This window comes from Ciona robusta, chromosome 2 (genome assembly GCF_009617815.1).
Source record: "Ciona robusta chromosome 2, ASM961781v2".
In the NCBI taxonomy this organism is placed as follows: domain Eukaryota; kingdom Metazoa; phylum Chordata; class Ascidiacea; order Phlebobranchia; family Cionidae; genus Ciona; species Ciona robusta.
In genome coordinates this window covers 8,441,231-8,462,373 of record NC_143236.1, presented here as the reverse complement: position 1 = coordinate 8,462,373, position 21,143 = coordinate 8,441,231, and the positions used below count along the sequence as shown (strand labels likewise).

Genomic DNA, 21,143 nt, shown 5'->3' with positions numbered 1-21,143 from the left:
CACAACAAGTGATAAAACAAAGATATGAAAACTAACATATTTATTTAACAAAATATATTAGTGAATTTATTTGTCTGTCTGACTACGGTAGCGAAGATTTAAAAAATTTAAAACGATAAAGGTGGCTGTACACAGTATCCGGAATTCGTCCGTTTTGTCCGGATTTCGCTGCCGCATGCGGAACTCAGTAATGGGTTTGCATACGACTTCGCATGCCGGATACTGTGTACAGCCACCTTAAGACAGGATATAGCAACAAAACAACAGTTGTTAACTATAACAAACAACAGTTGTTAAGCGAAGATCATGTTATTTATAGAACAAATGGAAGGGAATCAATAGCAAAACAACAGTGGTTAAAACACTTAGTTGATAATAATTGTGGGTGCTCAAATGTTATATGAGTTAAAAATTGTCGCAATTAAACCAAATTATACCGTAAACACAAACAACATTCATTAAAACAAGCAAGTGAAAATAATTATAACAGCTGAAAACTATACGAGTTAAAAAATGTGACCATTCAACCTAACAAACAGAAAATTCTTATTAATTTGCAAATAATTAATTAAAATAAATGACCAGGACTAGGTTAAAGGGGAGCATGAACACAAAAATAATGTCACACAAAACTAATGTATATCTCTATAGTACTGAATAAATATATATACATATAATATATATATTTTAGTTTGAAGTTAACACAATATATATACATATATATATTTTATTTCTACTGTTTATAACTTTATGATTTCGTAATTTAATAAAACATCTCATAGCATAGTTTCACAAGTAACCAGTGTATATGTTGCTTTTATATGAACGGATTAATTAAACTTACGCACACTAACCATTATAAACGTAAGTTAATCAAAATACTACGCATTTCCCCAGCTGCTACAATCAACACGTATATAATGCTAACAAAAAACTACCATGACGTCATTTCGATTTTGGTGACAGTTTAAACAAGGGCGCTCTATGTGAAAAAGTTTAAAACGAAAATTAAGTTAAAATGAAATAACTAAATAAAAAAATAAGTTTTAAAGTTAGTAGTACAAATATGTTTAATTTTTGTTTTAAATGTCAAGGAGATTCGGAATATATTGCATTTAGTTCACTTTCTTTATAGAAAAATAATTTAGGGCAATTTTATTTACAGGGCTTACATGGCATCTGATTTAGTAAAAAGTCACGTTGTTGGCATGGAAGTTTTTGACGCGCAATATTTTTGCAAAACATATGAAATAAAAATTATTTTACAACGTTCAAATGGATTCTAACGAGAAACGGCTTTTGCTGAAGCAAACTATTAATTCGGTGACGGGTAAAGCGGAATGGGAACCTGAAAATTTGGACGAACACGACTATTTTACAGGTATTTTACGTTATTTAAATATTTATTATACGGTAGTTTCAATATGCACACTTTTCTTTTAACTGACCCTTTTTCATTTTTTTTTGATAACTCTAGCGTATTTTAGAGACTGCCCTTTTCCTGCTAATTCCCTCCTATTTTTGGTTTAATCAAACAATTTTTTTTAAATACATGAATTTTTTTTAATTTTTTTGACTGCTTTTTGTTTCTAATTCTCTTTGTTCTTTTAATTAATTTAATTCCCTCACTTTCGGAAAAATAAATAAAATCCACTTACTGCATTATGTATTAATGTAAAAAATTAACTTTTAATCTCACATTATCTTGTTATTCAATTTTTCCAGACATTGCAAGATCTTCATACGCTGATATGCTACACGACACTGAACGTAACAAGATGTATTATGATGCAATAAAACTAGCTGTGTCGGAAATGCACAAGCGGGGAAAAGTTGCGAAAGTTTTGGACATTGGAACCGGCACAGGCTTACTATCTATGATGGCAGCAACTGCTGGAGCTGAGATTATAACAGCTATTGAAGTAATTGTGTATTTCTTGTTTGTTTATTTAAAACGTTGGTGCTATTGAAGATTCCTTTCCCTACGTTATCTGCTAACTCCTAACTACCAACCTCTGTAACACTTTCCACTAGCCTAATATGTAACGTACTAGAGGATTCTTCATCAATTTAATCTGTGTCAGAGGATTCTGTTTCAATGCCAAAGAATCCTCCTTCTCTGTTGACCACTAACAGCAACCACTAGACTATTATAAAGGGTTTTTACTTGTACCAAGCATTAGATTCAATTTTATGGAAAAGGACAAACAAATATCTGTCCACCTAAAAATGTTCATTATTTTATCAATCTCATAGGACAGCTTGATATCCCGTTTGATATACTCACCTCAAAGAAAGCATCTCTTTGTTTAATTTAAAAAGCCATGTAATTAGGCCTGATATTAACATTTCTACAATAGCTCACAAGATTATAAATATAGGTGGCTAGGTGCTGACACTGATGAAACATAACAAAATTATTTTACTTTTCACAACAGGTGTTTTCCCCCATGGCGAAAGTCGCCGAAATGGTAACAAAAGAAAACGGTTTCGAAAAAATCCAAATCATCAACAAACATTCAACGGAAGTTAAACTTGGGGAAGATATAAAAGAAAAGGCCAATATTCTGATAACTGAATTATTTGACACCGAACTTATTGGAGAAGGTGCTTTAAATGCTTATCATCACGCTCTCCATAACTTAATGGAGGAAAACTGCATTGCTGTTCCACATAAAGCAACTACATTTGTTCAAATTGTTGAATCTAAAAAGATGTTAAAATGGCACCAACTTTTTCCAATCAAAATCGGGAAAAATATTGAAATTGAACCAAACCCTGAGTTAGTATGTGGCAGTGGTGTACCTGCTGTACATGATATACAACTCACTCAGTTTCCAACCGATGAGTTCAAGGCTTTGAGCAAACCAACGTCGGTGTTTGAGTTCGAGTGGGGAAGCAAAGCCCTTAAGAATGAACCGAGATCAAAAATGGCGAAAGTGATGTCTACTGCATCTGGGACCGCACAGGTGTTGGTTGTTGTTTTGTATTTTTTTGGTCAAATGTTTCTAAGTTAATATTTAATATAAGTTTTCTTTTTCTCTTCGAATATATAAAAAAAGCTCAAATTAATTAAAACAGTAAAAAGAAAGAAATTAGCAACAAAGCGGCCGATGTTAAAACTCATAAGGACTTTTCAACAGGGTAAATTTACTTATGCCATGTGTACATTTAACATACACAAACTAGTAATGTGAGTTTGTAATTAATATCATCCTTAATTAATATGTTTAAATCCCAAGGTGGTTCTTTCATGGTGGGATTTACAAATGGATCAAACTGGAAACATAATGTTAAGCACAGCACCAATATGGTGTCACCCCACGTCACATAATATGCAATGGAGAGATCACTGGATACAAAGTGTTTATTTTCTACCTAATCAAATGCATTACAACAAGGATGATATCATCAAGTTAAAGGCTTTTCACGACGAGTACTCATTATGGTTTAATATTGATGATTGTGATGTCATAAACAAACAATGCAGTCGACCTCTATGTGATTATCCACCTCGTATGTTGTGGAGTCGACCCCGGTTAGGGATGCTGAATGATAAACATAGAAATAATATATTAGTCGATGCGCTGCAGTGGTTAGATGTCCGAGGAAATATTTTATGCTTGAGCGATTTTAGTTTGTTGCCTTTGTTTGCGGCACAAACGTGGAAAGAATCGAAAACAATCGCGCTGGAAAAATCTGCAATCGCTCAAAGAGGATTGTATGAATTGGTGAATTTTAATAAAATAGATAATGTGAAAGTTATTAGGTATGAAGCAGATGATATCTCTAAGTGTTTGGATAATGCTAAGATAGCATTATTCGCCGGCGAACCTTTTTTCGCATCGTCATATCTGCCTTGGCACGACTTGCATTTTTGGTATGCCAGGTCGCAGCTGGATGGCAACCTTTCACCTGGATGTAAAGTGTTTCCTTGTAAAGCTTATCTGTGCATAGCTGCTGTTGAGTTCTCTGATTTATGGAAGATAAGAGCACCTGTTGGGGAAGTGGAAGGATTCCCTATTTCAACCATGGATAAAATGATCAATGAAGCTCTGGAGAAAAAGGAGTTTCATGAACCTGAACCTCACGCCTTATGGGAATACCCGAATACTATGATCACTAAGCCTGTAAGAGTAATGTGCTTTGATTTTGAGCAATGCGTTCCGGATAAGGTGATATCATCCGTTGGAAAGCTGCCCTTATTAACTGATAGCATTGCCCAAGTTTGCCATGGTATTGTGTTATGGATGGAGTATCAGCTCACACCTAATACTCAACACTGTATAACCACTGGTATGCTGCCTGCAAGTTTAGGTGGGGAATTCAATGTAGATCATTCAGCACCAAAGTGGAGCATGCACCATAGACAAGCTGTGTTCTTTCTAAGAGAATCTGTTAAATTATGCAATGCCAAAACTGTTAAATATGATTTAGAGTTCAAACCTGAATCAGGAAATATTAATATGAAGTATGATCTCCAGTAGGTCATTTATCTCCACTATAAAGAGATTAAGCTATTTATTTCAAACATTCAATGACTATACAGCTGTTTTAAGATAATGGGCCAACTCTTGCCCGAATCCAAGGTCCCATGGTGTGCCTAACCTCACCCATATACAATAAAATATCCCTGTTTTGATTGTTGCTATTTTTTGTTCGTAATTTTTAGGGCAATATCATTGCTTGTTGCTATTATTGCATAAAGATTGGAAAGATGAATTTTCAAAATATAATTTTTGTCTCCAGCCATACATGCCTGTTTGTGATGCTCTCTTGCCTGATTTCCTGTATTATTAAATTATTACCCAATATCATCTAAGTCGCAAATGTAACAATCATTGTACCAATGTTTTCTTTTTATGCAATAAGTTCTATATGACTATAGTCTATTTTCCATGCATTACAGAATGTGTGACATTTGTTCGAACCACAACCAAACATTTTATAAGAGTGGACGCGTGGTAAAGACCCCAGCGTGGAATAAATTTTCAAAATAAACCTTTCAACATGTTCATATTTATTTGCTTCTACTTTATCATTGGAACATCAAAATATCATCAAAGTAGATAACAACGAATCCATGAACTTTCCAATGTTCCATTTAAGTAAGTACTTTAATAGCGTTTATTTTAATCCTTTTCAGCCAAGGCTGTCAGATATTCATCAATCTCAGCTTCTGATAAAACCTTAAACTTCGGGTTTTCCTTCGTAACGATTGCCACTTCCAGCTCAGATGGTTTGAAGTCGGCCGATAGAATATGGGTGAGGCATGACAGAGCGACGTCAACGGTTTTCTCAAGATTCCAAACTGAATCTTTCTTCTTCTTTATTTTCTTTTCAAGAAATGTATTCGCTTCTGTTTGTTTCACACCAGCGCTTGTGGCTCGGAAACCACAGTAATAACCTTCGTATATAAGATGTTAATTTATATTTGTTACTTGTTAAAGTGCTGTGGTTAGATTGTAGTTAGCTATATAATTCATATAGGTTATGTGTTGAGGAAAGAGGTTTAGTTGTGATGTCTCGTGTCTGTGTTTTAGGAAAGATTCTTAATGGTAATTGCTCCAACTGAGTGGTCACAAATAAAGTGCACTTGGGATCAGAGTTACAAGTTATGACAAGCACATAAAACTCAAAACCTGTTTAGAATTCTTTGCAGACTTGTACAAGCCTGGCAGCAATAGAACAGGTATTAAAATTAGACCTCCCAAACCTGGTCCATATATTAATACCCACCCACCTGCAGGGTCAGCTTTATAAAGCATTGGTTTGTCGTATTCAGCGTCCCAACCCATGAGTATCATAGAACAACCAAGTGGTCGCATCTCAGCATTTTGTGTGTAGACCTGTAAGCAGCAACTCTTGGTTATTGTGTTTGTGTATATTTGTTTGGTTTTATGTTTGCCTACTTATTTATTTTTCGGCTGTTAGATCCTGTAACAATCAAATTGTAAACTTTTTTTTTTTTTGTAATCATGTTGATTTTATGCTGAGGTGCTTACATTGTAACTGAAGGATACCGGTTTGATGCTCCATATTAATAAACCTATGTGTGGTCGTGGATGACGATTAATGGACATTGGCATTGCTACAATTCAAACCTAGTGGTCACTAATGCATCATGGGTTTCTGGGTAATGATAATGGGCAAACTTTGGTCCCATTGATGGTGTGCCCACTGGAGGAACTCATCCACAGATGGATTTGGAAACCAGTCAACTTCAAGGTCTTACATTTTAATATATTCAAATATGACTCAAAAAATGCTCAAATAACGGAGTTTTACATTGCTAAAGCACGTGGACAAATGTCTTTTATCGCAATAAAAAAAGGTTTCAGATAATCAATATTATACCTGTGATATATCAGCCATTCGTTTGCACAGAGCATCCACTGGTATCTCGTATCCGTATTTATACTTCCAGTTAGTAGCTTCGTTTCTTGCACGTTGGACTTGAGATTGGCTGTCACCCATGATGCCAGTCATCACGCACCCAATATTTGGGGTAAGTTGGAACATATGGGTGATGGTTGTGACATCAATCAGTTTATCTGGAACTTTTTTCTGTGTGATAAGAACACAACATTCATCGCCACGAACCCCAACGGATGTCAAACCAGATTGGTTGATTGCTTTAAACGCATATTCGACTTGGTATAGTCGACCCTCGGGGGAAAAGATGGTGATATGACGGTCAAACCCAGCGCTGCTACCACGGGACATTTTGACTTCAAATAATATGAACCTTTGAGAACATTATTATGGAGTTAGACTTTGGTTTTATGTTTATTTTTTAGGTAGAATACAAAAAAAATACAATTACAAAAGTGCTGGTATTATGAAGGTTACATTTTCAAAAGTTATACAGGGCAGATAGGAAATACTGTTGTGGAAAATGTTAAATGCATATGACATGTACAATACAGACAGCCTATACTACCACTTTAGCTCTTAAGTAATGAGACACCTGACCGCTAGGATGTTGCTAACTTGCTATTTACCACTAATTAAACATATAAGATTTGGTGCTAGTTAAAAATCTCCCCACCCCACCTTTTTTGCTAACCACTCACCCCTAGGTTAGGGGGTTAGGTGTTGATGGTTAGGGGGTTAGTGGTTATAGGGGTTAGTGGTTTGCAAATAAGGTGGGGGGGGGGGATTCTTAACTAGCACCTAAGATATATTTTAGTTTTCATTTCCCTGAATTTGACCAATGCAATGTTTATGCTCTAAAGAAACAGCTTAAATGTAACGGAATATACTTATCCAGCTAAAACTATGCGTTTACGTTATAGATAGAGTAGTCATAATAGTACATAGTAGATATACATAAACTACGGTACAGGTGCTTATCATATACCAATACAGTAATAAATAACCATTATTTTCACGCAAAAACAAAACCTTTATCGAATGTATATTAAAAAAATTAAAAATCAAAAACACAAGTCATTCATTCGCCACGCATGAGTTAACAAATATAGACATCTTATAAAACGGAGTTTCGTTGTTTAGTGACTGCAGTTCTTGGTTTAGAAAAGCAAGTTTAGCAACGGATTTACGCTTATGAGACGGGTGAATTACAACAAAACTGTAAAAAATGAGTTTTATACTGAAATGTAGTACCAAGTACCAAAAATTAAATAAAACGGCCAACACAAATCAAAAACACCACAATAAAGCAATAATGACTTTTTCATTTATTTTAATAAGCAGTAACATTATAAAAGTAATAAAAAAATGGATATTAGTATGGAAGAACCGAGTCCAAATACTGAAAAAGAGAAATGGGTTGAGGAGATGGGAAACATGCATATAGAATCTGCCATTATGAATAGATTGGTCATGGATTATTTGGTTACTGAAGGTTTTAAAGAGGTAAATGTTACTTTATTTATTAAATAACCTATGGGTTTCTGATGTAAATGTTTTAAATGGTAAGACCAAGACAGTAGTTTAATTTTAAAATTACATATACATTCTTTTTTATTTATTTATTTAAAAACGATAGTGTTATTTATCATATAATTTAAAAACGAAGAGAGGAATAACTTGCATTGAGTTTTTGAATGAGTGAACGAAATTATTTATCCTTACGTTCAGAGAAAATGTCAGTCGTTATACTTTAATTAATATTATTTTATATTTATTAAATTTCACTTCCATCATCGAGGCTGCTGAAAAGTTTGAAGAAGAGACGGGAATCCCATCAGGAGCTGATCTTACTGCCTTGGATGCGAGAATTCGTGTCCGGGATGCTATTCTTGCCGGATCAATTGAGCTGGCAGTCTCCATGATCAACGAGATGCATCCGGAGCTCCTGGACAACAACAGGATTCTACTTTTTTACCTTCAGGTGTGGTGGGGTCACTGAGGTGTGGATAGACCTTATAAATTGATGTATTATTTAGATAAATTCCAAATATTTGTCCTTAAATGTAGTAACTGTAATGCCATAGCATTGGTTAGAGTGCTTGTCAAAGATACTAAATTCAAGCAATGTTACTGTGAATTGTGGGTGTGTTTTTGTCCTCGAGTTAGAGACACTTGACAATTTCTCTAAACCAGTGGTCTAGCTATCGGAAAAAATCAGCCACAAAGTAGCACATGTACCAAATCAAAATGTGTATGAAACAGAACATCCATGTTATAACGCTGTCGTTGCCCCCACCATGCAAAGATAACTACGTTACATTCATCCAACCAACCAACCACTTCTAATACAAACCCATACCACCAGTTGCATAATAAGTTGCATCCATTTAACTTGTAACACAAATCACATCCACCAGTTACAACACCTCATTGAGTTAATTCGAGCTGAGAAGATGGAAGATGCGCTCGAGTTTGCTCAAACTCAGTTATCAGAACGAGGGGAGGACAGTCCGGAGTGTTTGTCCGATATGGAGCGAGCGTTAGCTTTACTTGTGTTCGATAAACCCGAGGAATCCCCGTTCGCAGATCTGCTGCTACAATCACAAAGACATAAGGTGGGGTGGCTTTTATAATTCAAGTCTCCTTGTTATATTCTTATAAAAATCAAAACTTTTATAACCGTCATTTTTGAAACAATGCTTATTATATATATAGTTAATATTACAAAGTTAAGTTAGTATTACTTTAATCTCACCAACACACAGGTATGGAGCAGAGTAAACGCAGCAATCATGGATTACGAGAACACGGTGTCCGCTCCGAGGCTCGCAAGCATCGTTAAACTATTGATGTGGTCGCAAGATCAACTTGATAAAAAGAAAATTAAATATCCAAAGATGACGGACATTTCGAAAGGAGAGATTTAATAGAAATCTTATATATATTTACGAATATCTGAATGTTTTGTGTTTTTGTGGAATCTTATTTGAAAACTATTTGTATTTGACTCTTTCTATTGTATATGGGTGACAGGATCAAGGTCCTACTGTGTGACACGCCATGGTTCCCAAGCACAATATATCAGTTATATTCAGACTGAGTTACTACTTACATTTTATGTTTGATTTTCCAATGTAAAGATTCGCCTTGGTTGACTTCATTGGATAATGTAGTTGTGTTTGCAAACATATAGTAGGGTGGGGGGAGATCAGACACCTTTAGCACATAATATCCAAATATCCTGATCGTGTTTAAACAATTAACAACGGTCTATTAGAGTCATGAGAATACAATTTTATAATTCTTTGAATGTTCCTTGTTTACTACTAAATGGGACAAGAAAATAGAATGAAAATGTGTCATATCCTCCCCCACCCTACTATACATTATACCAGGCGAAAAACTAAAAAACTGTTTTGCTGATTCGTAATATTTATCATGGAATTCTTGGCATATCTTTCAAACTGAAGAACTACTTTATCCTATATTAGTATAATCACCAACAAATGTATTGTACCAGTAATGTGGGTCTTTACTTATACATGAAACATATTTGTGGCAATTATACATCTAGCACATTAAACAGATCTTTAAACTCTCTCCCACTACGCTTGTTTTATTTGTACCTTTATTAAATAAACATTATTTAAATGAAAACTGTGGAATTGACAAAAGTTTTTTTTTTTTTACTAAGCAGACACACGGTACATAAAACAGAACATCCGTGCTATAACAACTACGTTGCCTCGTTTACTACCCAAAACTAATTATAAAGTTTACTATAAGTCCAACTCTGCCAAACAAACTCAAATTTCTGGCCTTCCTTGCATATTTTAACTTCTTTATGAAATAAACTGTATTTAAATAAAAAAAAAAACATGAATTTATTAAAATGTAAACATGAAACTTAAATTTCATTCGAAGATTTATTTCTGATGATAAGATTAGCGCTACGGAATACAAAATTACACGACAAATTTGCATAAACTTCTGTGGCTACAAACAAGAAACATTCAAATTAAATATAACGTATTATGATGAAATATTTTTATTTTATATGGGTGAGGTCCTTACAGTGAGGCACGCCATGAGACCTAGGATTTAGACCAGAGTTGTCTATTACCCCAACATTGTATATGCACATTCTATTTTATATGGGTGAGGTCCTACAGTGAGGCATGCCATGGGACCTGAGATTTAGGCCAGAGTTGTCCCATTATCCCAACATTGTATAAGCACATTCTATTTTATATGGGTGAGGTCCTTCAGTGAGGAACCATGGGGCATGTGATTAGACCAGGGTTGATAATTAAAATGCAGAAATTGAAAATCACGGTCAATTAAAAAAGCCATTCAGTAAAAATTGTCCATTTTTGGTTATTTTGATCATTAAATGAGGAAAAATTCCCAACTACCAGTTAAAGCATAGATATTCCTGCAGATGAAACAATTTTTTGTTTCAAAATTTTTTAAATTTGTTGAAATTTCCTGCATCCCTTTATTTTTTCGCATTTGTTAAAAAAAATGTCCAAATTTTTTTACAAATTGTTGGCGGAAGTTTAAACCCGGACTCCCCCATCAAGGATCTTAGCGTAAAGTGCCCCATCTAGTGTCACGTATTTCTTCTGTGCCGCGTCAAGAAAGAACAAAGGATCTGATATTTCATTCACATTATATCCTTCCTTTCTCAAAGCTACTTTCTTTATTTTGTGAGTTCCTGTTGAGGAATAAATGCCATTGTTGAGTCATTGTTAGATAACAAACACTTTATTTACAACAAAAAATCCCTTGCAACAGTAAAGGAACCTAAGGTGACATGCCACCCAACTACACCAAAGTAAAATTTTAAGATTTTTTGCATTGCATTAATCAGTAGTAAACAATGGAACCAAATATGAATGTGCTGTTACGGAAATATATGGTGTATTTTTAACGATTCATCTGCCGTCCAGCAAGACTTTATCAGGGAATCATTTTTATACCAGATGAGACGCAAAAAGGTTATTTACATTATGCCTGGTAGCAGAAGTAACAAAATAACTTAACACATTAACCTGTAGACATTACAACCAATAAGTTTATTTTATTTTACAGGAATGCATGTCCAACTATCCCTGCCTCCCAGCATTTCAAAAGTTTGGCACAATAATAAGAAACATAGATATCATATATTAAAACATAGATATCATATCATGTATATATTGGGTGGCCCAACCCTTAATTTTTTACATAGTAATAATAAATAAACATTACAACCAATAAGTTAGATTTATTTCAAGAAATTCTTAACCATCTATCTCCTTTTAAAAACTTTGTTGCCTATGAACTCAATAGTGAAAATTCAGGGCAAACTTAACCCACAAGCCACACCACCCACGTTTTGTGCTTATGCAATAATGCAATACATTTAGTAGAAGTAACAGAATAACTTAACACATTAATCAGTAACACAGCCAATAAGGTTAAATTAGTTTCACAGGGATGTGTGTCTAACTATCCATGCCTCCCCTGTATTTTCCAAAGTTTATCGCCTATGCAATACAGTTAGTATTTAGATGCAACAACGCAGCACATATGCCAATAAAACTTTGCCGCCTACCCACACTTCCCACCTGTAATCTCCATATGTTTAACTTTTCTTACAAACAAAGGTCTCGCATACGTAGCAAACGCCCTCACTACACCATCATACAGTTGTTCAAGATCAACTGTATCGTCAACATCTAACACGGCTGCCATACCAGCTTTGCCGTCAGTACCTGGGTGTTATAATATTTATATTATGTAAAAGTTGGTAACTCGTGAACGGACAAGTATGAAATGGAACATTCGCATTATATAACTGTTGTTGCCCAACCATGCAAGGATAAACAAGTTACATAGGTGGTAATTCCTAAGTTGACACAAGGTGTATGAAACAGAACACCCGTGTTATAACGATTGTCGTTGCCCGGCCATGAGAGAATAAACAAGTTACATACGTGGTAACTCGTAAGCGGGCACGAGGTGTATAAAACAAAACTCCCGCGATATAACGACTGTCGTTTGCTCCGCCATGCGAGAATGTAGCAAGTTATATTTATTTATTTATATTCAAGTTACTTTCCTCAAGTAGTTTTTACCTATTTTGTGTTTAAACTACTTGTTTTACCAGATTTTATAGATGCATATATAAGTTAGTTATATCATAATACCTGGTATTGTGACTCCATACACAGCAACAGTGTGTTGGTTCCCAAGAACTTTACCCAGCTCTGCTTCACATTCAGCCGTTGATACATTTTCACCTTTCCAACGGAAGGTATCGCCCGTTCTATCTTTGAAGTACATGTTTCCATACTTGTCCATGGTGAGGACATCACCTATGATGTGTGGATGGTGAATATGATGTCATAATTACATTCATGTTTCATATAAATGATTAAAATCCAGGGTGGGAATTTAAGTGACTTATCCGTGGTTGCCACTCCCATGCCCACAGTCGAGTTGTTGAAGCAATTGCAGTGTATGGATAAGCAGGCATAAACACACAAAAACAAAACCTCTTAAACCAAAGTATCCCCACACACAAGTATAACAAACACATGCCAACCTGTCATAAACACACTGTCACCCTTCTGCAAAACGTCGTACGCAACTTTCTTCTTCGAGGCTTCTTTATCAGCGTAACCATCGAACCTCTGGGTCAAACTTTGTTTGATAATCTTCCCGACCAACATCCCGTATTCACCTTTGTAAGGAGAAAAGTTGTAATGAATGAATGTAACTTATTTATCCTCAAATGGCCGAAAAAAGGGAGTAGTTATAACTTAGGTGTTTTGTTTCGTACACTTCATGCCAGCTTACAAGTTACCACATATGTTACTAATTTATCCTCGCTTGGCGGGCAATGACAGTTGTTATAACATAGGTTCTGTTTTATACATATCATGCTTGTTTACAAGTTACCATGAATGTAACTTATTTACCCTCACATGGCGGGCATTGACAGTCGTTATAACACAGGTGTTCATACACCTTGTGCTCGCTTACGAGTTACCACCTATGTTACTTTGTTAGTGATTATTTTTTGGAGATTTTTTTATGTATGGCAGATGGCTGATAATGAATATGAACAATATACTTTCCTGGCAATATACTTTATAATGAACAATATACTTTCGTTATGGACATAAAGTTATCATAGTTTAAGTCTAGGCCACAGTACATTAACTTATAAAATACAAGAAAGTTGAAATTCCTATAAAACAAATCTTATTGGTTGTAATGTTTATTTATTATTGCTATGTAAAAAAAATAAGTATGGGCCTTCCCACCCAGAGCCATAGAAATACCGAGTAGTCCAACCCATTGTTACGTAAAAGACAAATTGAACGGCAATTTGGGTCCAAAATAACACAGTAGGTATAGGGAAAATGTCTGTTTTTCGGTAAATTACAGAAAAACTTGGGCCTAAAAACAAATTTAAAGGTTGAAAAATGTAAAAAACGTGTGTTATTTGTTTTCTGTGTCAAAAAAAGTCAAAAATTAGAATTAGAAGCGGTTGATTTGCGACATTTTAGTCATTTAATGCGGCTAAATTTATACATTTTTTCTAAAAAATGTTTGGCAAGGTAAATAGAAGCTGTTTTACACCTTCACACAATAGGAAAACACAAACAAAACTTAACAAGTTCGTTTAAACCCTTTGTCAAAGTCACCACTTTTGCTCTATTTTGGACACACATAGACGGCAGTTGGACTACTCGGTGTTTATACGACTCTGTTCCCACCCTGCCATTTAATATATATATATATGATATCTATGTTTCAATATATGATATCTATGTTCCAATACATGATATCTATGTTACCTGGTTTGCACTTGATACAGAGCCCGTTTTTATCTCGAACTAATTCTTGATCCTCATCAACTTTTAATAAAGTAACCGGATAGATAGCTGTGGGGGGAATGAGGTTAGTTGTGAATAACATAAAGTATATTGCATTAATCAAAAAGGTTTTTTATATGTAAACTATAATTACAAGCAGTGACGTAGCCAGGGGTGGGTTTGGGGGTTGCGACTCACCCCTTTTATTATAAAATAATTGGAGAGGGGGTTTGTGAAGGTACATAGACATAATGTTAAGGATGAGATGTCACCAAACATTTCAAAAAAGTGGTGACATCATATGTTTTAGCAGGATAGCCTAAATAAAACAACCCTTCTACCATATTATTCAATAAGGTTCCCTATGTTTGACAACTATTGACGTAACTGCATTGTAACAATGTCACATCTAAAATATCAAGGGACTTTAACACTCCACTTCAACAAACATGACTCAAACACACTAGTTAGCACAACAAACTTGGAGGCTGTTGGAGCAATGCTTAATATAAAGTATACTGGATGGGGTTTGGGGGGTCGCGACTCCCCCCTTTTTTAAAAAATGAATTAAATTAAAAAATAAAATTAAAAAATGAATTAAATTAAAAAGTAACTGCTGGCTCCTGGCTGTGCCACTGATTATGAGTGTAACTGTATTTTAAAACATCCATATAACTGCATGACACCGGTAATAGTAAGCCCAACATACTTGGAGCAATAACAGATATAAATCCACACGACCCAGTTACATTCTCCGTGTTCATGAGGTTTGCGTTTCCCTCTGTTGCCCCGTAGAACTCCGCTACTCTTCCTATGTTGAATCTGTTTGATGTAGAAACACAGGAATATTAGTTGATGTATTTTATTTATTTATGTTCGGTGTAAAAAACCCAATGGTCACTAATGGGTTGTCCAAATTATATCATCCGTATATAAATAAAACATAAAAATTCCTCTCAAAAAACGATCACTCACAAAGTAACATACATGGTAACTCATAAGCGAGCACGAGGTGTATAAATGCCCATGTTATAAAGACTGTCGTTTTCCAGCCACATGAGGATAAAGTAAGTTACATTCATTCAACAAATGAACTTTTATTAACAGGGGAGGCAATGACGGTTACCAGTGATGGAAATTCCAGGGTAGGCCTGGCAAGCCGGTTTGGTGTAACTGATTTAGAATTCTTTACACTGCAAAAACTTTAACAAGTTGGTAAAGCTGCCCAAGTTTCCACTATTCCCCCACGATAAGAATAGATGAGATGAATAACTTCTGCTACACATGGCAATAAAGTTGAAAATTTACACCAATACCAAATTTGAACCCAGAATTTAATGACTAAACACATGGACATTCATGAACAGGAAGTCAGTGATAGTTAGACACACAATTTCAAGAAAGAAATTTCATTTAATTAGTTGTAACACCAGGCAACGATCTGAACCATGGATAAGTCATTCAAGTTGCCACCCATGAGGATATAAATGACCAAACCAACCAAAAGTCATGTCTGCTTATCCACACACTACAATAGCTTCAACTCGACTGTGGGCATGGGAGTGGCAACCATGGAAAAGTCACTCAAGTTCCCACCCACGAGGATATAAATGACCAAACCAACCAAAAGTCATGTCTGCTTATCCACACACTACAATAGCTTCAGCAGCCCGACTGTGGGCATGGGAGTGGCAACCATGGATAAGTCACTCAAGTCCCCACCCACGAGGATATAAATGACCAAACCAACCAAAAGTCATGTCTGCTCATCCACACACTGCAATAGCTTCAGCAACTCAACTGTGGGCATGGGAGTGGCAACCATGAATAAGACACTCAAGTTCCCACCCACGAGGATAAACAGCACAAATTCTCACCTTTCAACAAACTGGGTCCAGATCTCGGGCCTCAATCCGTTACCGCTTGCAATGCGAACGTTATGGTCACGGTCCGATACTTTCACGGGTTGCGCCAATAAGTATCGGCATATCTCCCCAATGTAAAGTATCACCTGCGTAATTAAAATATCTGTAATAAGTTTTGGGAACCTTATTTGAATAACGATGCCATTTAGGCGAATACAATTAGTTAAACCTGAATTTTATTTTTGTCGTTTACGTTTCTTAGCACCAGATCTCTAGTGTATATAAAAGAGTGTTTTAAGTGAGGTGTAGTTGGCATTATTCTATTCTGTGTGTGTGAGATCCCAAAGCTAGGCACTTGATAGAAGAGATTAGGCCATTGTTGCCCCATTACCCAGACAGACAGGGTGCTACTACTCATTTAGTGACCACTAAGTTAGAGCAATATCTGTAAGGTACAAATCTAGGTTATTTTTTACTGGTGGAGCAGGGGCCACAAGGTTGGTAAACACTGTATTAGAACATGGGTGGGCAACTACAATGACATTACATTCTATTTAGGTTAAGCTATTATTAATAACAGCATGTGATCAAAACAAAGGCATTATCTGCCAGATGTTGGCAAGTATATGAACAATAGAATTAACCTAGTTTAAAATCCATGCAAGCAAGACCAAGATCATATTTTTAAAAGCTACAAGAATATAAAGAATACAAGTAAAAACGAAAAAATAAATTTTAGTTTCACAAGGATTGTTTTTTATTTCTCAAATGAAATAGCAACCTTTATTTTCAAAAGCAACAAGAATAACAAATAAAATAGAAAAAAAATCGAAAAACTTAATTAGTTTTATAAAGACAACACAATGTGTACATCCACATACTAATAACAATATCTTCAAAACAAACATTTGTTTCCTGTGCAAGTCATGTGACCAATAATAACACAGAGGTTACTATAGGTCATTTAGTTCACATGCTACTGTCAATTTTTTGTGCTAACACATTCTAACTTTAAAAATTGTAACCTTTACAATTTCAATTAAAAAATGTATAATATAATACATTCTTCGCGGCAGATTTTTCAATAATTTCATTTTAAATAGTATTTCAGATTTTTTTTAAATTTCAGAAGTGTTAAATTAAAAGGTATATATATATATATATATATATATATTTAAATATATATAAATATATATTTATGAAATATTAAAGAAAAATATGAAATATTTATAGCATTTTTGTGTGCTTTGCATAATATTAAGGTGATTATAACAGTCATTGCAATGCACAGATAAATAAGTTACATTTATTTAGTATTATTTTAGCTTCTTTTCAGAGACAGACAATGCCATTTAGGCGAAATATTTATTTTTTATTCTACAATTGGTTGGACTTGATTTGTGTCTGTCAGATTTTCGTAGCACCAGATCCTTACATTTCTACATTTATATGTTATATAAAACCTACTGTGGAGTTATAACTTTTGCATTCTATCCAGAATCATATACTTTATAGATGCTTTAACAAAAACAACTTACTGTGCAGTTATATCTTTTGCAATCCGTCCAGAACCTGCTTGCAGAAAACTTTGACCGAATAGTGAAACCAATTCCATGACATAACATCTGGCCCAAACCAACTATGCCTCCATTAGAATGGTAGAGTGGTAACGAGCAATATACATTATCATTGCTGTTATAACCAACAAGTAGGTTGGACATTGTACACATGTAATAGAACCTGGGAACAAATGGGTTTAAATTAAGTCAAGAGCATGACTACTAAACTTATATAGTAATTAGTAGACATGTAAAATTCGTGTAGTAATCATAGTCTTAAGTAATTTAAGTTAAGAGTAGGACTACTATATATATATATATATATATATATTCTGTATACACCCTGTTGGATTAGGTAAAAGTCTAAAAGAACAAAGGACAGTGCTTGGACATTTGCTTGTGGTCCACAAATAAAAAGGGAAAACTTGTACAAAATGACATTATGAACATACAGCAACTGTACGCCTACAATCATGGGCGCCAAACCTGGGCTGGCAGAGTAGGCAGGCCTACCCGGAAATTTCTGGATTGTTTTAATCAGTAAACTTTACAAGTTAAAATCACAAAGTTAGATTTGTTTCACATGTTTGTGTGTCTTTCTGCACTGAATTAATCGGTAAACATTGGAATCACATTTGTTTTTAAAGAAATGCACGTCTGACTACCCCTGCCTCCCCTGTGTTTCTTTACGTTTTCACCCAAGACTATTAATTACACACATTATTTACCTGCTATGTGATATAACCGCAGCCTTTGGCAACCCAGTTGTCCCCGATGTGTAGATAAACATAAGTTTATCAAAGTATGAAGCATTGGCTGGCTCAGGGGGTTGAAGGCGGCTCTCAGTTTTGAACACAGGGTCAATGTTAATGCTCTCATGAAGTGCGTTCTTCCCCTCATCCCCACACATAACGTAATACTTCAAATCTGTCTTCAGCTCTGAATGAACTTCTCCCAGGGCTGTGCAAATATAGGTGGAAGTTTAATGTCTGGCTTTTTAGACTAAAGTCCAAATTCTATTGTATGTAAGTGGAGTCTACAGCGTGACACGACATGGATTGTGAGAATTATGTCTGAGTTGGTCTATGACACAAACATTGTATATCAATATGCACATTCCATTCTATATGGGTAACGGGTAAGGTCGTACAGTGAGGCATGTCATGGGACCGGGGATTTAGACCAGAGTTGGTCCATCACCCCAACATTGTATATGCACATTATATTCTATATGGGTGAGGTCCTGCAGTGAGGCATGCCATGGAACTTGTGATTTAGACCAGAGTTGGTCCATTACCACAAAAATTGTATAACGTTGAATTATAATCAACAAAGATTTTATTCTAGATAAATGCACTAATGCAGTACCAACTACCAATAAATCATTAATGTTGAATTACAATTCCTAGACAGAATACCAGCCCTTAAATTCAAAGCAAATGTATGCAATTAAAAAAATATTTCCGAAAAAAATTTATGAAAAAAGAGAGAGTTTTTTTTTAACCAACACAGAATCTCCAAATAACATTAACACCCCCACTTACCATCACCCAGATGTCCAACATAAACCACCCCTTTGCAGAGTGAGATATTAATACAATGCGCCAATGCATCTTTCCTCAGGTTGTAGTTAATAAGGGCAGCAGTTACGCCGATCTTGGCCAAACCAAGCCACAATGCGATGTATTCCGGTCGATTATCGGCGAAAATAGCGACAACGTCTCCATGTTTAAAACCTTGCTTGCTGTGAAATGAATTCAAATTTAACCTTTTTGTAGCTCATTTTTTTGACTAGCATGTTTTACAAATGTTGTTGTTCCTCAGATTATTTTTGTTTTGTGGTATTTGTTATGTCATTTATTTGTCTATTCAAAAATTGCTTCTTAAGTTAGGCCTACAATAAGAAAAATAATATTTTATCAACATAGCAAAGAATCGGAAAATAACAGAATAACGATGAAAAAATATAAATTTTAAAATGCGTTTGAGCCAAGAATCTAAATTGAAACTTAATTCTGTTTTCAGGATTTTCTATTTTAAAATATTCAGTTATTTATTCAAGAGCCAACATCGAACAAAAATACTTACTGAAAGTAGTTGCCAACAGCGTTAGAATACTCATAGAGATCATGAAAAGACCACGAAACGTCCTCCCACTGCACTGCTACCTTACGAGGGTGTCGACGCATGACGTCATCGAATATTCGGTTGATTGTCCGGTTGTGTTTCACATTTTTGTTCAGAAGGAATTTGAACTGGATCAACGCTTTTGCTGCTCTGTAAAACAAGGTATTTAAATTTAAAGTGCACATAAAGAAAAATATATTTATCCTGGAATGCCGGGGCGACAACACTCATACAAATTTTATACGAAGGTTTTAAAAAAGCTGTTTTACAAAAAAAGTATGTGAAGTGCAGTACAGTATCGTAACAACAAATAAAAACCAAATCTTACTTTAAATCTCGTTTAATAGTTTTCCTGAACACACTGAGGAATTCCCAACCACCAAGTCCATAGTACAGAGCAGATACAGCAGCAGATGCTACAATTATACTAGGGTAGACATATGTGTAAAAGAACGCGGCAAATACACCATAACCGATAAGGTTTCGAGCCATTCGTAAATTCTCTCTGTTTGTAACTGCACTGTAGAAAACCCTGTCAAAAAAATGATAATTATTTATTTGATAATTAATGTGTTTCCTTTATTAATTATCTGATGTAACATAATATATAAATACATACTGGTTCCTGGTAGAAGAATTACTGCCACTGTAAACATAACTGCTAACTCTTCTGGGCATTTATAGTAATAAATAAAATGCATACAAAGCAACCAGACTGCAGAGTATGGCAGGTGCACGCGCGATTTTTTTACAGACTTTCGGTTATGCACGCCACAATTTGTCCTACGCACGCCAATTAATTAAACAAAGAAAAAAATACGTATTAAATTAAGTAAGATTTCCTAACGTGGCTTGAAAATGTACATGCTTATCACGCAGATTTTTATTGATAGCACGCGCGAACGCGAAAAATAACCGTCTTGCACGCGCGAGATCTCGTCAGGAACTGCCATACTTTGCAGACTGGCAAAGCAAAATAAGCATTTTTTGCTTTTACAATGACTTTAGTTTTGCTGAATCAACAATATTATAAACAGGATAAACAACTGTAATATACACGCACTACAATAAAGCACAGCCATAGAGAAAATAATGTACAAAAATACAACTTTATCCTACGATATTTTACTATGACAGGTTTTACCAAATTACCTCAATGTACGTGTTGGCCGGAATCTCATTTATTTCAAACCACAGCAAAAGCAAAGTCACTGATTAACCAATTTTACGCATTCATGTATCGACCAACGGATTGATTACTTAACGACCTTGTTAAACTTTAACAAAGTTAAATAATGTCCAAGTTATTATAAATCTAACGGCCTCAATTAACGGGTTTTAGC

At 35.0% G+C, this 21,143-nt stretch overlaps 4 protein-coding genes across 5 annotated transcripts; 2 read left to right on the top strand and 2 right to left on the bottom strand.

Moving 5' to 3' along the window:
* Positions 1–1,162: 1,162 nt before the first annotated feature.
* Positions 1,163–5,019, top strand: LOC149740895 (protein arginine N-methyltransferase 7-like). The gene is made up of 4 exons (XM_089873461.1): positions 1,163–1,381; positions 1,726–1,922; positions 2,439–2,969; positions 3,243–5,019. The coding sequence occupies exons 1-4, from the start codon at positions 1,276–1,278 to the stop codon at positions 4,485–4,487; spliced, it is 2,079 nt and encodes a 692-aa protein (XP_089729587.1). The 5' UTR covers positions 1,163–1,275; the 3' UTR covers positions 4,488–5,019.
* On the bottom strand, positions 5,000–6,785 carry LOC149740894 (proteasome subunit alpha type-6-like). The gene is made up of 3 exons (XM_089873491.1): positions 6,358–6,785; positions 5,744–5,849; positions 5,000–5,407 (listed from the first exon to the last, which is right to left on the bottom strand). The coding sequence occupies exons 1-3, from the start codon at positions 6,724–6,726 to the stop codon at positions 5,133–5,135; spliced, it is 750 nt and encodes a 249-aa protein (XP_089729617.1). The 5' UTR covers positions 6,727–6,785; the 3' UTR covers positions 5,000–5,132.
* A 901-nt stretch (positions 6,786–7,686) lies between these two features.
* LOC149740893 (glucose-induced degradation protein 8 homolog) lies at positions 7,687–10,035 on the top strand. Its single transcript, XM_089873492.1, has 4 exons — positions 7,687–7,881; positions 8,177–8,359; positions 8,796–8,993; positions 9,144–10,035. The coding sequence occupies exons 1-4, from the start codon at positions 7,744–7,746 to the stop codon at positions 9,303–9,305; spliced, it is 681 nt and encodes a 226-aa protein (XP_089729618.1). The 5' UTR covers positions 7,687–7,743; the 3' UTR covers positions 9,306–10,035.
* A 255-nt stretch (positions 10,036–10,290) lies between these two features.
* Positions 10,291–21,143, bottom strand: LOC149740892 (long-chain fatty acid transport protein 4-like). 2 transcript variants are annotated; one of them, XM_089873463.1, is made up of 13 exons: positions 20,953–21,140; positions 20,129–20,332; positions 19,762–19,950; positions 19,218–19,417; positions 18,402–18,633; positions 17,653–17,854; positions 16,127–16,260; positions 14,959–15,071; positions 14,232–14,318; positions 12,971–13,108; positions 12,573–12,740; positions 11,991–12,137; positions 10,291–11,095 (listed from the first exon to the last, which is right to left on the bottom strand). In XM_089873463.1, exons 1-13 carry the CDS (start codon positions 20,979–20,981, stop codon positions 10,938–10,940), a joined length of 2,001 nt encoding a protein of 666 aa, XP_089729589.1. In that variant the 5' UTR covers positions 20,982–21,140; the 3' UTR covers positions 10,291–10,937. The 2 variants fall into 2 exon arrangements, with proteins under 2 accessions (XP_089729589.1, XP_089729590.1); XM_089873464.1 differs by lacking the exon at positions 11,991–12,137 and having other exon boundaries at positions 20,953–21,143.

Excerpts from the sequence above, each read along its gene's own strand:
- LOC149740893 (XM_089873492.1), top strand. The coding sequence starts at position 7,744 with ATGGATATTAGTATGGAAGAACCGAGTCCAAATACTGAAAAAGAGAAA. Across the intron at positions 8,360-8,795 it reads TTCTACTTTTTTACCTTCAG|TTACAACACCTCATTGAGTT; the intron begins GTGTGGTGGGGT and ends CACATCCACCAG. Across the intron at positions 8,994-9,143 it reads TACAATCACAAAGACATAAG|GTATGGAGCAGAGTAAACGC; the intron begins GTGGGGTGGCTT and ends ACCAACACACAG.
- LOC149740895 (XM_089873461.1), top strand. The coding sequence starts at position 1,276 with ATGGATTCTAACGAGAAACGGCTTTTGCTGAAGCAAACTATTAATTCG. Across the intron at positions 1,923-2,438 it reads AGATTATAACAGCTATTGAA|GTGTTTTCCCCCATGGCGAA; the intron begins GTAATTGTGTAT and ends TTTTCACAACAG. Across the intron at positions 2,970-3,242 it reads CTGCATCTGGGACCGCACAG|GTGGTTCTTTCATGGTGGGA; the intron begins GTGTTGGTTGTT and ends TTAAATCCCAAG.
- LOC149740894 (XM_089873491.1), bottom strand. The coding sequence starts at position 6,726 with ATGTCCCGTGGTAGCAGCGCTGGGTTTGACCGTCATATCACCATCTTT. Across the intron at positions 5,850-6,357 it reads GAATGGCTGATATATCACAG|GTCTACACACAAAATGCTGA; the intron begins GTATAATATTGA and ends TGCTGCTTACAG. Across the intron at positions 5,408-5,743 it reads TTATAAAGCTGACCCTGCAG|GTTATTACTGTGGTTTCCGA; the intron begins GTGGGTGGGTAT and ends TTATATACGAAG.
- LOC149740892 (XM_089873463.1), bottom strand. The coding sequence starts at position 20,981 with ATGAGATTCCGGCCAACACGTACATTGAG. Across the intron at positions 19,951-20,128 it reads ACTATTAAACGAGATTTAAA|AGCAGCAAAAGCGTTGATCC; the intron begins GTAAGATTTGGT and ends CTTGTTTTACAG. Across the intron at positions 13,109-14,231 it reads CTGTATCAAGTGCAAACCAG|GTGAATACGGGATGTTGGTC; the intron begins GTAACATAGATA and ends CTCCTTACAAAG.